Below are 15426 nucleotides of genomic sequence, written 5' to 3'. Positions count from 1 at the left end.
CTGCCTGCAGCGCCGGCATCCCATATGGGCACTGGTTCTAGTCTTAGCTGCTCCTCTTCTGATCCAGCTCTCAGCTATGGCCTGGGAAAGCAGTACAAGACAGCCCAAGTCCTCGGGCCCCTGCACCCATGTGGGAGACCTGGAGGAAGCTCCTGACTCCTGGCTTCAGATTGGCACAGCTCTGGCCGTTGTGGCCAATTGGGGAGAGAACCAGTGGATGGAAGACTTCTCTCTCTCTCTGCCTCTGCCTCTCCTTCTCTCTCTCTGTAAATCTGACTTTCAAATAAATAAGTAAATCTTTAAAAAAATTTTTTTTGTTTATTTGGGATACAGGGAGAGAGAGCGAGAGAGTGAGCTCTCATGAGCCAGTTCACTCCCCAGATACCTGCAGCATCTCGGGCTGGGCACTGCAGTCGCTTGAACCACCATCACTGCCTCCCAGGGCGTGCAGGACCCTGCAACAAATTGCTAGAACCGGGGAGCAGGCACGCTGATGTGGAATGTAGGCACCTTGAGGGACTTCTTAACCACAAGGCCAAATACCCACATTTTAGAGAATTTGAACACATCACTTTCAATATGCAATGAATAATTTTTTTCTTATAGCTGCTAAAATTAGTAGTAGTAGCTATAGACCCTTGAAAAATAGACTTTTGAAAAGCATTTGTGCCTATGGCGCTTTATACAAAGGTCTCCTTTGTTTTTCTTCTATTATGAGTTTTCCTTCTTCCTGTTTCCTATTTATAATAGCCAATGACCATTCTAGAGTTCACAGAACATCTGGAAACGGTTGTATGTTTGCTGGGCAACACTCCCTAGATTTAATGCTGTTGACTTGCAAACATGATCCCATGTCCTTGTGTCGATATTTGTCCAAAAGTGTGCTGGTCAAATCTCATAGTCACCATGCGCACTGTGGACTGCACAGGACTTTCTCATATGCTATTCCTTTGCCCTCCATTGGTTCTCACGGTGATCCAGTGAGCTACGCATGATAGATATTATAACTGTTCCTGACTTTACCAGTGAGAAACTGAAGCTTAAGGAGGAGAAGTGACTCCCTCAAGGTTAGAGAGTGGCAGAAGTAAGACGAGAATTCACATCTTTTGGGTTCTCGTATGTCATACATTTTTTCCCCATGTATTTAGTCAGTCCTGAGGAAGAATTACTTCTGAAAGAGGAAATTAAACAGGGCTTGAATGAATGTTAGTGCTTAGGGATATAGACAAGAACCAAAACAAACAAATCAAAAAAGCCAGACCCCTGGAGTTCATGTCTTGATGCAATAGATAAATAATAAAGTAACAAGTCAATATATAGTATGGGAGGCATTGATTAATGATAAGGAGAAAAATAAAGCAAGGTGAGGGAATAGGAAAATGACCATCCTATTTTATTAAGGGGGCCAAAGAATGTCTTTTTTTTTTTTTTTCCAGTTTGAAAGGTAAAGTGACAGAGAAATACAGAGATAGACCTTCTATCCATTGGTTTTTTTTTTTTTTTTTTTTGACAGGCAGAGTGGACAGTGAGAGAGAGAGACAGAGAGACAGAGAGAAAGGTCTTCCTTTGCCGTTGGTTCACCCTCCAATGGCCGCCGCGGCCGGCACGCTGCGGCCGGCGCACCGCGCTGATCCGATGGCAGGAGCCAGGAGCCGGGTGCTTCTCCTGGTCTCCCATGGGGTGCAGGGCCCAAGCACCTGGGCCATCTCCACTGCACTCCCTGGTCACAGCAAAGAGCTGGCCTGGAAGAGGGGCAACCGGGACAGAATCCGGCACCCCGACCAGGACTAGAACCCAGTGTGCCGGCGCCGCTAGGCGGAGGATTAGCCCAGTGAGCCGCGGCGCCGGCCCAGAATGTCTTAATAGTAAGAAAGTATCTGAGGAGATTTGAAGGAAATGAGAGTGTGCCATGCAGATACTGAGAGCAGATTGGCAGAGAAAAGGATATGCAAAGGCCCTGAGGCGAGGACATGTTTGGCATTTATGAGAAAGACAAAAGTAATAAACCTGGGTGGAGAGAGGAAGTACATTGGGTTGCTGAGAGAGAGTTCCAGGCAGGACATGGTTTGATTAGTGTGGGGAGCAACTCGGACTATACTGTTACTGGAATTAAGACTTATTCTATGCATCTGCTCTCCCACTGTGGGGAGCAACTCGGACTATATTGTTACTGGAATTAAGACTTATTCTATGCATCTGCTCTCCCACAATATGGCGCTGGGAGAGGAGAAAACAGCTTCTACGCAGCTGCCTCCAGTTCAACCAATAAACTGTAGGACCTGCTCCTGATTGGAGGAGAGCAGCGTACTCGGCGTGTGGGCAGCCGAGTTAGGATTGGCGGAGGAGGACTATAAAGGAGGAGAGAGACGGCATTCACCAGGAACATCTAAGAGGAACATCTAGCTGAAGGAACACCTGTGCAGCCCCCGAGAGAGCCGGCCGGTGGTGTGCCGCTCCCCTGCGGAAGTGGGGAATGTGGCCAGGGGGAACTGCCCTTCCACGGAGGTGGAAGGGATAGTAGCAAACCTGGGGAGGGCCGAGCAGATGAAAGAACAGCGCAGGGTCCTGTGTCGTTCCTCCACGAAGAGGGGGAGCGACATAATGGTGCCGTGACTCGGATATGAAGCCTAGGCAGGGCTTAGTGTCGTTCCCCCATGAAGACGGGGAGCGACAGATTAGGTGGCCAGTTAGATAAGATCGTGTAGGACATTGAAGGGCATTGTAAAGAGTTTGGCTCTCAGTCTGAGAAATACTGAAATCCCCTGAGGAGTTTGACCAGAAGAGTTATACAATTTGACATTATGCTGTTAAAGGATTTTAATAGCTGAACTTGAACTCTGTTAAGATATCACTGGTTGGGGGGCTGGCGCTGTGGTGCAGAGGGTTAACGCCCTGGCCTGAAGCGCTGGCATCCCATACGGGCACTGGTTCGAGACCCGGCTGCTCCATTTCCTATCCAGCTCTCTGCTCTGGCCTGGGACAGCAGTAGAAGATGGCCCAAGTCCTTGGGTCCCTGCACCTGCATGGGAAATCCGGAAGACGCTCCTGGCTTTGGATCGGCGCAGCTCTCGCTGTTGCGGCCAGTTGGGGAGTGAACCATCAGATGGAAGACCTCTCTCTCTCTGCCTCTCCTCTCTCTGTGTAACTCTGACTCTCAAATAAATAAATATTAAAAAAAAAGATATTCCTGGTTAATGTCTCAAATGAGAGACTCAGTCCTGGTTTGAGGGACTACCCTGAGGTCTTTTTTTTTTTTTTTTTTTACTTTTACATCCCAGCCTTATTGGGGGTATAACTGACAAAAATTGTATACATTTAAAAATAGGTGTATAAAAATAAATAAATAAAAATAGATGTATAACATGATCATTCAATATATATGCACACCATGGGAAGATTACCATAATGAAGCTAATGAACACACCTGTCACCCAGTTACATTTTTTGGTTATGAGAAGACTTAAAGATCTACCTTCTTAGCAAATTCCAAGTCTGTGGCACAGCATCACCGGCTGCAATCACCAACTTACTCATCTCGGAACTGGAGTTTATACTCTTTGAACCGTGATTCCCCATTCCCAAGCCCTAGCCTCTGACAACCACCGCTCCACTCTCTGGCTCTGTTACATAGCTTGACTTTGTGAGAACCCACATAGAAGCGTGAGATTAGGTGGTGGTGTTTGTCTTTCTAAGCCTGGTTTATTTCATGTAACATAATAGTCTCCAGGTTTATCTGTCCGTCTCCAATGGCAGGACTTCATTTTCTGAGTGGCTGAATAACATTCCGTCATTTAAATGCCCCGCCTTTTATTTAGCCATCATCAATTGCCTATTGTACATGATGTTGCAGTGAACATGGGAGTGTGAACATCTCTTCAGCAAACTGATCTTATGAATTTGGGTATGTATGTAGAAGCAGGTTTTGCTGGATTGTATCATTGTTCTAGTTTTGATTGTTTGAGGAACCTCCATTTCCACAGTGGCTATACTAACTTACAGTCCCACCAATAGTGTTCCCTTTTCTCCATACCTCCCCAAGTGTTGTCTCTTGTCTTTTTGATCACAGCTATCCAAACAGCATTGAAGCAGTACCCCATTGTAGTTGTAACTTGCACTTCCCTGATGGTCAGTGATGTTGAGTATCATGTACCCATTGGACTTTGGTATGTCTTCTTTTAAAACATCTTTCTAGATCCTTTGCCCATTTTAAAAAAGACTTTATTTTTATTTATTTGAAAGAGCTACAGAGAGAGAGAGAGAGAGAGAGCAAGATCTTTCATCTACTGGTTTACTCTCCAAATGGCCACAATGGCTGAGACTAGGCCAAGCCGAAGCCAAGAGTCAGGAGCTTCTTCAGGGTCTCCAACCTGAGTGCACTTGGGTCATCTGCTGCTGCTTTCCCAGGTTCATTAGCAGACAGCTAGATTGGAAGTGGAGCCTCAGGAACAGGACCCAGAGCCCATATGGGATGCCAGCGCTGTGGACAGCAGCTTTACCTGGGCCACAGCACTGCCTTTGCCCATTTAAAAATCATATTATTGTTATTATTATGTGCTATTGAGTTGTATGAATATTTTGGATGTTAATTCCTTAACACATGTAGGGCTCATATCAATCTTCTCCCAGTCCATAGGTCGCCTTCTCATTTTGTTGGTGGTTTCCCTTCCCATGCAGAAGCTTTTTAGTTTGATTCAGTCCACTTGTTTGTTTTGCTTTTGGTGCCTGAACTTAGGGGGATCGTTCTTTTCTAGCCTGTTCAAAGTGCTGGGGTAAAGCTGAAATTTAGTAATTTGTCCATTCATTCAAATCAGCGATTGGACCGCACCCAAGTGCCAGGAACTGCCTGAGGCACTGGGGATCGGGAGGGCAGACTGCTCTCCCTCTCAGAGAGCTCTTCTCAGAGTGAAGAAACACAGGCAGGAAATGAGCAAATGAGAGCGATTTCAGCTAATGAGAAGGGCGAGGAAAAAAATAAAACAGAGGGAGATGCAATGATGATGCCATTGTAGGGGCTACTTTAGATTCCAGTTGGATCTTGAAATGAGGAATTGAGGCTAATGATGCTACACATGTGGAGCGATTTACAGTTTACAAATGCAAAGAGGCTGGCAGCAAAGGTCTTCTACTCTGACTTTTCAGATGAGAAACCAAGGTTCAGTGAGATTAAGACACATACTCAAGGCACCAGGAATGGCAGCTCCCAGTTCTGGCTCCATGCCTGCCTTCATTTCCAGGACCAAAGTTTTTCTCACACTGTGCAGTAATGTGGAATGTGGGGTGGGTGGGTGGGTGGTGGTGGTGGTAACAATGGTGCGTGGGATGGGAGAATCAGCCACAGCTAGGCGGGAAAGGCAAGAAACACGTGCCAACGCAGGAAGAGCCCACAAGGGGGCAAGGAGGGTGCCAGCTCCCCCTAAGGTCATGGGTAGGATCCAGAGGGCTGCAACTTCCCCAGGAACGCATCTGTCCGCACCCTGCTCTGCCTGCACCACTGTTCTCAGCCTCCTCCCCAGGCTCGGGGGAGCTGTGGGTCACATGTGGTTTCCATCACCGCATTTATCTGCCTCGTTGTCATCGCACTTGGAAGATGACCGAATCCTCTTTCCCATCCCAGGCCTCCCCAGACTGTGCAGGGTGCACAAGTCAAATCTGGACAGGCTGCCTCATCTCTCACAGGTTAGAAACAGGGAGAGGTTTCAGGAATGTACAGTGATGTACCACCCACACCCCTTCCCCCTTTATTAAAACAAATCTGAAACAACAGATGCGGAAATGTTTCCACTGTACCATTTCACCCTGCCTGGTTACAACCCTGCCTTCATTCACACCCAGCTGGGTGATCTTTTCTTTCTTTCTTTTTTTTTTTGTGGCCTCAGGCAAGTAGGGTTCTTCCCTCCCAGTCCCTCCCATAATAAACAATCACTAAACAGCTTGCTGCTCTAGGCAACTGTGTGTCCAGCTTGGCCAGGCCCCAGGACTTGAGGGTGGGAGGTGTTATCAGCCTGTGAGGCCAGAGAGCTGGGCTTGGCCCACAGATTCTGCTAGGCACCTAGCACTTTGCGGGGGTGGGTGTGTGGACGTAGTGGGCTTTTAGAGGGGCTGGGACCTTGGAAGTCAACTTAATGAGGAACCCACCATCTCCTACTGACTGTAATTAGGATCATTCTCTGCTTCGAGTTTCCCGCCACAGCTGGGCTGGTTGGCAGTTCTACTGGTCACCCATCCTTAAGAGACATCTTTTTAAAACTACCATCACACCCATCACAAAGAGAGAAACAGCATCGCTCTTAGGGTAGGACAAGCTGAAGTTAACCAGTTTCCTCAGCTATCAGAAAATGTCTGTGGGCATTGTGACTGAATCTCTCAGCAGCTTTCCTGGGCTGCAGACGGGGGGGGGGGGTGCTAGGAGTGGGGGGAGGACAGGTGTTCCCCACAGAGGCACGCAGGCAGCAGTGTGATCATTCTTTATTCCTGGGGACTGCGGTGTCGCCTTAGGAAAGAAGAAAAAAGAGAGATGGGCTACGTAGAGGAACAGGGATGCGGATTCCACGCTTTGTAAGAAATACTCAGATACTGGGCCTCGGCGGCTCGCAGGTGGGTTGGCTGTCTCCGAAGTCTTCCCCTCCTTCCCCGCCCCTCGGGCGCTCTCCCACTGCCCCATTTCCAAGGAACCTGCACCTTCTCCGCCTCCCCGCTCTGGGAGGCGTTCCAGGAGGCGCCGGGAGCGCCCGGGGCAGCCGAGCCGAGCGAGGCGAGCCGCGCGGGCCCCGGCCGGTCCCGCCTTCGCCGCGTCTCCGCGGGCACCTCCGGGCGGCGCCACTTCCCGGCTGGGCACCGCCGGGTCTCGGGGCCTGCGCGCGCCGAGGCGCCGCGGGGCGCTCGCCCGGGGCCGCCCCGCGCTCGGGACGCCCGGCTCTCCCCGCGAGGGGCACCCGCGCGGCCCCACGGTCGCCGGCGCCGCGGCCGCGGCCGGGGGGTTATGAATGGGCGCAGCGGAAGCACCGCCCCCCCCGGACGTGACGCTCGGCCAATGGCAGCGCGGTCTGCGTGGATGGATGAGGTCAGCGCTGTCGTGTCGGGAATGGAATGTGTAAGTGTAACATTCAGAACCGGGTAACACTCGGCGACCGAACGCGGCGGTCGGCGGCGATCGCGCGGGGGCCTGCGAAGCGCCGCTCGGGGCCGGCTCTGCCCGCGGGGAGGACGCGCCGCCGCCGTCGCCGCCGCCCAGCGCCGCCCGCAGCCGCCGCCCGCCCGCCCGCCGGGCCGCCGCGAGTGCCGGGGCCGGCCCCGCGAGCGCAGAGTAAACACCGGCGGAGTCGCTGCAGGAGGGAAGACAGAGAGATGCAGGGATTTGTGAGGTTACGGCGCCCCAGCTGCAGGATGCACTAGCCGGCCCGGGAGCCCCGGAGCGGCCGCCTTGTGGGGAGCGGAGCGCTGTGCACACGGGAGTGTGGATGAGTTGAAGTTGCTTTCCCGGGGGCTCGCCTTCCACGCCGCGGAGAGCGATCGGAGGGAGAGGCGAGGCGACCACTTCGGCTTGCCGCGGATCGGGCGCCGGGAGCGTTTGCTTTTTTTTTTTTTTTTTTTCGCCCCTCGCTTTTCTTTTTTCCTCCGTCTTGTTGCATGCACGAGAATTGCAGTCCGCTGCTCGCCCGCCCTGGGTGCGAGGTATTCCGCCCCGCCGTCTCCCGTGCATTGTGCGACCCGAAGATGAAAGACCGAAGGGGAGAAAGTTAAGGAAATCGCCCACATGCGCTGGATCAGTCCACGGCTTGGGGAAAGGCATCCAGAGAAGGTGGGAGCGGAGAGTTTGAAGTCTTTACAGGCGGGAAGATGGCGGACTGGAGCTGAAAGTGTTGATTGGGAAACTTGGGTGATTCTTGTGTTTATTTACAATCCTCGTGACCCAGGCAGGACACATGCAGGCCAAAAAACGCTATTTCATCCTGCTCTCAGCTGGCTCTTGTCTCGCCCTTTTGTTTTATTTCGGAGGCTTGCAGTTTAGGGCATCGAGGAGCCACAGCCGGAGAGAGGAGCGCAGCGGTCGGAATGGCTTGCACCAGCCCGGTCCGGATCATTTCTGGCCCCGCTTTCCGGACGCGCTGCGCCCCTTCGTTCCCTGGGAGCAGTTGGAGAACGAGGATTCCAGCGTGCACCTCTCCCCCCGGCAGAAGCGAGACGCCAACTCGAGCATCTACAGAGGCAAGAAGTGCCGCATGGAGTCCTGCTTCGATTTCACCCTTTGCAAGAAAAACGGCTTCAAAGTGTACGTCTACCCGCAGCAGAAGGGGGAGAAAATCGCCGAAAGTTACCAAAACATCCTAGCGGCCATCGAGGGCTCCAGGTTCTACACCTCGGATCCCAGCCAGGCGTGCCTCTTTGTCCTGAGTCTGGATACTTTAGACAGAGACCAGTTGTCACCTCAGTATGTGCACAACCTGAGATCCAAAGTGCAGAGTCTCCACTTGTGGAACAATGGTAGGAATCACTTAATTTTTAATTTATATTCCGGCACTTGGCCCGACTACACCGAGGACGTGGGGTTTGACATCGGCCAGGCGATGCTGGCCAAGGCCAGCATCAGCACCGAAAACTTCCGACCCAACTTTGATGTCTCCATTCCCCTGTTTTCCAAGGATCACCCCAGGACAGGAGGGGAGAGGGGGTTTTTGAAGTTTAACACCATCCCTCCTCTCCGGAAGTACATGCTGGTCTTCAAGGGGAAGAGATACCTGACAGGGATAGGTTCAGACACCAGGAATGCCTTATATCACGTCCACAACGGGGAGGACGTCCTGCTCCTCACCACCTGCAAGCATGGCAAAGACTGGCAAAAGCACAAGGATTCTCGCTGTGACAGAGACAACACCGAGTATGAGAAGTAAGTGGCCCTGCCCAGGCTGGGCCAGGTGTGAGGTTGGGGGTGGGAGTGAGGACCCAGAGCCCCTCATGGGTTCTGTGCCTTCCCGCTCGGAGCCCGGGACCAAGCAGCCTGGTTCAGGTGTGGGTAGCTCGGAGATGAGCGCCGGGAGTTTGAGCTCCTGGGGCACGCTGCACAGCCTGGTTCCGGTGCCCAGGAGCTGACAGTTTTCCCCTCTTGTCTAGGAGGCCTGCGAGGCAGGGTCCTGTCTCCTGTGCCGGGTGGGGGTTTGCCCCAAGTTTGGAAACCATGCTTCCCCTGTGGCCCTGGGACGTGGGGTCTGGGGCGATGTCCAGATCCCAGCGAAGGCATGTGTCTACCCCCTGACCAAGACCCTCCCCCAGGTGGATGCTTTGTGTGTGTTTCTCAGGAGCGGGAGTGCCTGCTTCTCCTGGAGTTTCTCAGCCACACACTGTCCTCTTTCCATGAACCTCCAATGCCTGGTAGTGGTGGAAGGTGTTTTAATTTCAGCTCCCAAACTTGTGTGCCCATCTGCTTCCTCCCCCGTGGCCTTGACTTTCATGAAGGGGAACTGTGAGCTTGTTGGGGCCTGTGGCCTTGGATTCCTTGGGTTGTTGGTTCATTCATTCATTCATTCATTCATAGATGAATATCCAATGTCTTTCTTAGGAGAAACTGTTTTTTTAAAAAATTGGGGCTCTGTCCCACAGCTGTAAACTCTGGCTACTAATTTAGATTTCCTTTTCTCCTTTGTCTTTATCTATTTGCATATAAATCGCAGACTGCTACCCTTTGAATGGGTGTGAGATACCTCCTACCCTCTGTAGTGAGGCAAGTTTTGTCTAGTTGCTAAGTAACTGAGTTGGTTACTTTGTAGCCCTTTTGAGTCTTCCTCTTCCTTCCCGGTGACACCAACTGACACACTGGATTTGGGGTCAAAGCCAGAGTCTACAAATCAGCTTTAACCTGAGCTTGGTGGGTTAGTTTCCTGGTGGCTGGGGCTGGCACCCCAGACTCTCACTTAGATCTGGCTGGGAAAGAGTTAGTGAGCTCCTACAGTGCATTTCCACGTTACGCCAGCTAAAAACCAGAGCAGCCTTGTGCTGCCCAGGGAAGGCAGGGGAACCTCTCAGCTGAGCGTAAGAGGAACTGGCAGAGGTTGGCAGATTTTGCAATTGATTCATGAAATGCAGAATAGGGAAATACTCTACAAACCTGATTGGAACAGGAAGGGGCTACGGTGGGAAAGCGGTGCTGAACAGAAGGGTTTGATTGTTGGCTGTGGACTTCCTCAGACACCCTGGCCTCTGTGGGAGTGGCTGGAAGGGAAATTAAAGTCTTTCCATACTTGATTATAGAGAGGGCAGGAGAAAGTCCCCAATCCCCAACACCTTGTGCTTTTCAAGCTCAAGAAGAGCCCGAGGTGAGACTCTATTAGGAATCCATGTTTGACTCCTGTTCCCGGGCAGTTATGTGTGAATGTGGGGCGCAGTTGCAATGAATTTAATTTTCTTAACAAAAGAAACTTCAGCTACGCTTGGAAATGAACTGCTTTGTTTATGCAGCACTTACATTGACCTGTTCCTGTGGGGGCTTGTAAGAAAGAAATGCTAGTAGCCTTTCAGGAATTTCTTTGTCTGGTTTTTGGTGAAGGAACTGGAGAGGAAGTCTAGCCTTACTATGTCTTCCCAAGTGTCTCACTGAATTTTGTAGAAGGCTCCTGGTGTTCTTCTTCCTTGTCTAAAGGAGCTGCAGCCGACATTCCGCTTTAGGAAATTTGAATTTTTTATTTATTTGAGAAAAGCCCTCAGTCCAATCCAACAATTAAATCTTCTTTTCCCTCTTATTCCCAAAGTAAGTATGAAATCACATTTTCTGCTGAATGGAAGCTTTTTTTTTTTCCCCCTGAGATTAGCAATGAAGAAAGGTGGGGTTGATTTCCTTGAAACTTTAGTCACTGCAAATTAAATTTAACTAATTTTTGACTCCTTTGTGATTGGGTCAATAAATTGGGTACCCACACCATTGTTTTGATTTGTGTTTAAAGACCACATGCGGTCGGGACCCTGGGATTGAGTCTCATCTCAAAAGTGGCAGTGAGTAGGAGAGTTAGTTTGCTCTTTTTCCCAAGCTGGGGTTCCTGCAGCAGGGTCACGTCTGGGTTTTCTTTCTCTTCTCCTCCTGCATCCCTTGCAGCCCTACTGTTGCTCAATGAGACAGGATGCACAGTGGGTGTATTTGCTAGCTGGGTGTTCCTGCAGTTGTGACCTGTTACTCTCATTAGGGTGTCAGAGCTCTTTATGTTAGAGAAATGGTGCTTGCAAGCATCATCACCTTTGATTTTTGACTTTGGGACAAACGAAGTGCAGCCGAAACTCTGAAATGCGGAAGAAACACACTAGCAGAACCAGCAATGTGCACTGTGCTCTGGAGTAAGAGCTACAGCTGCACTGCTAATACTGTTGCTTCCTAGAAGATGATCTTACCTGTGGGAGATGCACAGCTTCTCCAATCAAATGCAGGTGTCTCCAAGGCTTATGAGGAAGGTGGCCCTGGGGTCAGGCATATAGAATGGTCTGTGTAGGTTTTCTCCACATACCGACGCATCACGTGACTTTAGCTTCATCAGCTTGGACGTTAGGTTAGGCTTGTGGAGAGGGCGACAGCTTCAGAGGTGTTCCAAGCGCTCGTTTGGTGACAGCTTGTAAAAACACAATCAGTTTTCTTCGACCTCTCTCATTTATTAGCAAATGCCTATGAAGAGGCTGCAATTTAATTTGCTCCCCTAAGTAACCACATTTAAGTTTGCTTTGAATTTATGGGATCTGATAATTACATTGAAAATGTGTGCTATTATGGCCAAGTGAGGATACCACAGAATATATATATATAGATATAGATGTATCAATTAAGAACTTAGTTATTATTATTATTATTTTTTTTGACAGGCAGAGTGGATAGTGAGAGAGAGAGACAGAGAGAAAGGTCTTCCTTTTGCCATTGGTTCACCCTCCAGTGGCTGCCACGGCTGGCGCACTGCGCTGATCCAAAGGCAGGAGCCAGGTGCTTCTCCTGGTCTCCCATGGGGTGCAGGGCCCAAGCACTTGGGCCATCCTCCACTGCACTCCCTGGCCACAGCAGAGAGCTGGGCTGGAAGAGGGGCAACCAGGACAGAATCCGGCACCCCGACCGGGACTAGAACCCGGTGTGCCGGCGCCACTAGGTGGAGGATTAGCCTATTGAGCCGCGGCGCCGGCCAAGAACTTAGTTATTTTTAGTGACTGTAGCACTATTGCTGATGAAGACTTATTGCTAATTGGTCAACAAGAGCTACATAGAATGAACAGAAATACTTTTCTCTTGGAACAGAGAGAAAATGAATTTCTCTTGCACTTCTTGACCCAGACTTTCAGGATTATATTAAAACATCCATTTTTATGACACCCATAATTAATTTCCATCAGTAACATGTTTTAACAGATGTAGATGACACCAGCTAAAATGTCGCTGCAGTGATTAGATGATTTGTAACGAGGCTTTAGGGAAATTCTTCCTGTTTTTCATCTTCTGAGCTTCTTAGGCATCTTTACAGAATTGCTGTATTTTTGTATGAACTTCACAGTTCAAATCCCTCCAGAGGGCATGATTGCGAAACTTCAAATTTGACTATCTGAAACTAGACGAGAGAGAGGGAAACGAAAGGTGGTTTCTATCTTTGACCCCTCCAAGGAAAGCAGTGGTGAACATTTTAAGTAGCTTTGCTGGGAACAGGCAAGATTCTGTGCGGGTCTTTTTGACTTCTCCCTTTTCCTGTGTGTGCTGCCGCCATACCTCACAGCCCTGGTATCTTTGAGAGTCTCGAAAGCAAGTGATCATTCAGCTTCCAGCATCCTTGTTTTACGGGAGTACAAACTGGGGGCCAGGATGTGTTTCTGCTGAAGGTCACAAAACTAGTCAGTGGGGCCGGCGCTGTGGCTCAGTGGGTTAATGCCTTGGCCTGAAGTGCCAGCATCTGATACGGGCGCTGGTTCTAGTCCCAGCTGCTCCTCTTCCGATCCCGCTCTCTGCTATGGCCTGGGAAAGCAGTGGAGGGTGGCCCAAGTCCTTGGGCCCCTGCACCCACGTGGGAAACCTGGAGGAAGCTCCTGGCTTTGGATCAGTGCAGCTTCGGCCGCTGCGGCCAATTGGGGAGTGAATCATCGGATGGAAGATCTCTCTCTGCCTCTCCTCTCTCTGTGTAACTCCGACTTTCAAATATATAAATAAATAAATATAAAAAAAAAAAAAACAAAACTGGTCCGTGACAGGTTGCCCTAGAATACAGACCTCCCGAATTTTTCCTTGACCAACATTCTCCAGTTTCCAGCACTGTGCACCCTTGGAAGCTCTCTACCCTCTAGGCCATCGTCATGGGTGGCTTCTCAGGGGCTTTCTTGTGAAATCCTCTGGGAACCTGATGAAAACCTGGGGGGACTTTGTCAGTACAACACCACCACCAACTCATACACAATTTGCCCTGTGGTTTTGGGGCCTGATAGACATTTCCTGCCAAGGGCATCTTCAGCAGATTCGGGAACTCTTGTTCTGGGGCTTCCACTTTGCCTTGATTGCTGGCTGTGGTGGGTAGGACCCTGGAGCTGTTTAGTCTGAGAGGAGGTTCTGGAACTTTCTGTGTGACCCTAAGGGGTTTAGGGGATGGGCTGTGGTGAATCCACTGAACAGTAACTTGGATTCGGATGCATTCATAGCAAAAAGAAAATGTGCACAAGACAATAGGAATGTTAAGTGACTTTTTTTTTTTTTAACCCCCAGAATCCCAACTATTTTAACAGAAACCTCAGCAAGGCAGTCTCCAGCAGTGGACCTTAGGTGCATATTTTCCTTTTCCATAATGACAGGTGGCAATTGAGATTCTTAGATTTTCAGTGTAAAACATTAATGGCTTTCTCCCACAGGTGTGCCACAGCACAAAAGCGTTTCTCAAATAAGCCATATGAGCATAGTCGAAAAATAAACGTTAAGGCCAGCCCTCCGCAAAATGGTGAAGTTGGCAAGTGCGTCTGTGACCCTAAGGTTCGAGTTTTCTCTGCGCTCCTCTTTCTCACCTCTATCTGAACCTGTTTTCTGAAGCACACCTGAGAGCCCCATTCACGAGGACTCCTGGAGAAAGGCTGGGGTGTTTGTGCTACATCTGGGGACAGTTGTATTTTGATTCCAGTCTAGCAAATGATGATTTTCATTGGAATCTATGACCTAAGCTAGGGGCCTGCAGGATTTCACCATACAGATCATGACTTTTTACTGTGGCTTGGTCAGGCCCTGCTTGCCTGAGACAGCAGCTTCGGGCTGTACAGAACTGGCAGAAAGAGAGATGCCATACACTCAGGTGGTGATTGCTCTTTTGCCCAGAAAGCTTGAAGTTGGGCCTTTCCAGAACACAGTGCTACACCCTGCTGGTAAAGACCTTGTGTATGCCAACCTCACACCACAGGATGTGCCTAGTAGGGCCTGGCTGCTTTGCTCATAACCATCTTCAAAGGCAGAGTTACAGAGAGAGGGAGAGACAAAGAGAGAGAGAGAGAGAAAGATAGATCTTCCATCCTCTGGTTCACTCCCCAACTAGCTGCAATGACCAGGCTGCACTGGGCTGAACCCAGCAGCCAGAAGCTTTCTTTGGATCTCTCACAGGGGTACAGGGACCCAAGGATTTGGGCCATCCTCCACTGCTTTCCCAGGTGCATTAGCAGGAAGCTGGATTATAAGTGGAGCAGCTGGGACTCAAACCAGCAGCCACGTGGATGCTAGCACTGCAGGTTGTGGCTTTAACCTGTGCCACAGCACCAACCCCAAGTCAGGCTTTTTGACCAGTGACTAAACTTAGGCCAATAGTGAGGTGGTTGGCCTGAGGCTACACAGCTTGTGAGTGGCTGAGCATGGGCCACAACTCAGGTTTCCAGGGTCCTAGTGCCCAGTTGATTCTACTGAGGTCTACTGCTCCTTTACTTAGTAGCCCAGAGAATTCAGAGTGAACCAGGCAAGGCAAAGTGGTCTTCAGATACTGCAGTCTCCTGAATTTGTTTCATATTCAAGTGTAAACTTGAAGTCTCATGTTTCCGAGAGCTACATAGCTTGCTGTATTGACTTTGAAGCTCCTCCACCTTGACCAAGGTCCTGTAATAAACAGGAACTCCCTGCCAACTGGGAGATTTATACAGTGCCTGTTATTTGCATTTACCCTACTAGCTCACCTAAGCCTTTCAACCACAGAATGAGGTGTGTTCATTTTACAGATGAGAATATAGGCCCTGGGAGGATCAGGTAACCAGCTCAACATCTAGTGAGTAAACTGCTCTAGCCAGAGGTCTCACATTCCAAACTCCCTCTTTTTCTTAAAGAATGAAACAAAATTTCGACCTATTTCCAAGACAGTTTTCAACAAGTTGAGGTGAGTCAGATGTTTGTGTATCAGATCTTTTATTTCTTAGTCCTTTCCTTTATCAGCGTGTTCCTACAGGAAAATACACAGCCCAGCAATGTGATAG

The 15426-nt window shown here is 49.8% G+C and overlaps 1 protein-coding gene across 1 annotated transcript in view; it reads left to right on the top strand.

The window, feature by feature from the left end:
* Positions 1 to 7922: 7922 nt before the first annotated feature.
* Positions 7923 to 15426, top strand: part of EXT1 (exostosin glycosyltransferase 1) — a 308046-nt gene continuing 300542 nt past the window's right edge. The window contains exon 1 of the mRNA XM_002710745.5: positions 7923 to 8884. Coding sequence (XP_002710791.1) covers positions 7923 to 8884 — 962 coding nt within the window. The remainder of the gene's footprint in view (positions 8885 to 15426) is intronic.

Source organism: Oryctolagus cuniculus, chromosome 6 (genome assembly GCF_964237555.1).
Source record: "Oryctolagus cuniculus chromosome 6, mOryCun1.1, whole genome shotgun sequence".
Taxonomy (NCBI): Eukaryota; Metazoa; Chordata; class Mammalia; order Lagomorpha; family Leporidae; genus Oryctolagus; species Oryctolagus cuniculus.
This window is presented reverse-complemented; position numbering and strand designations above follow the sequence as displayed.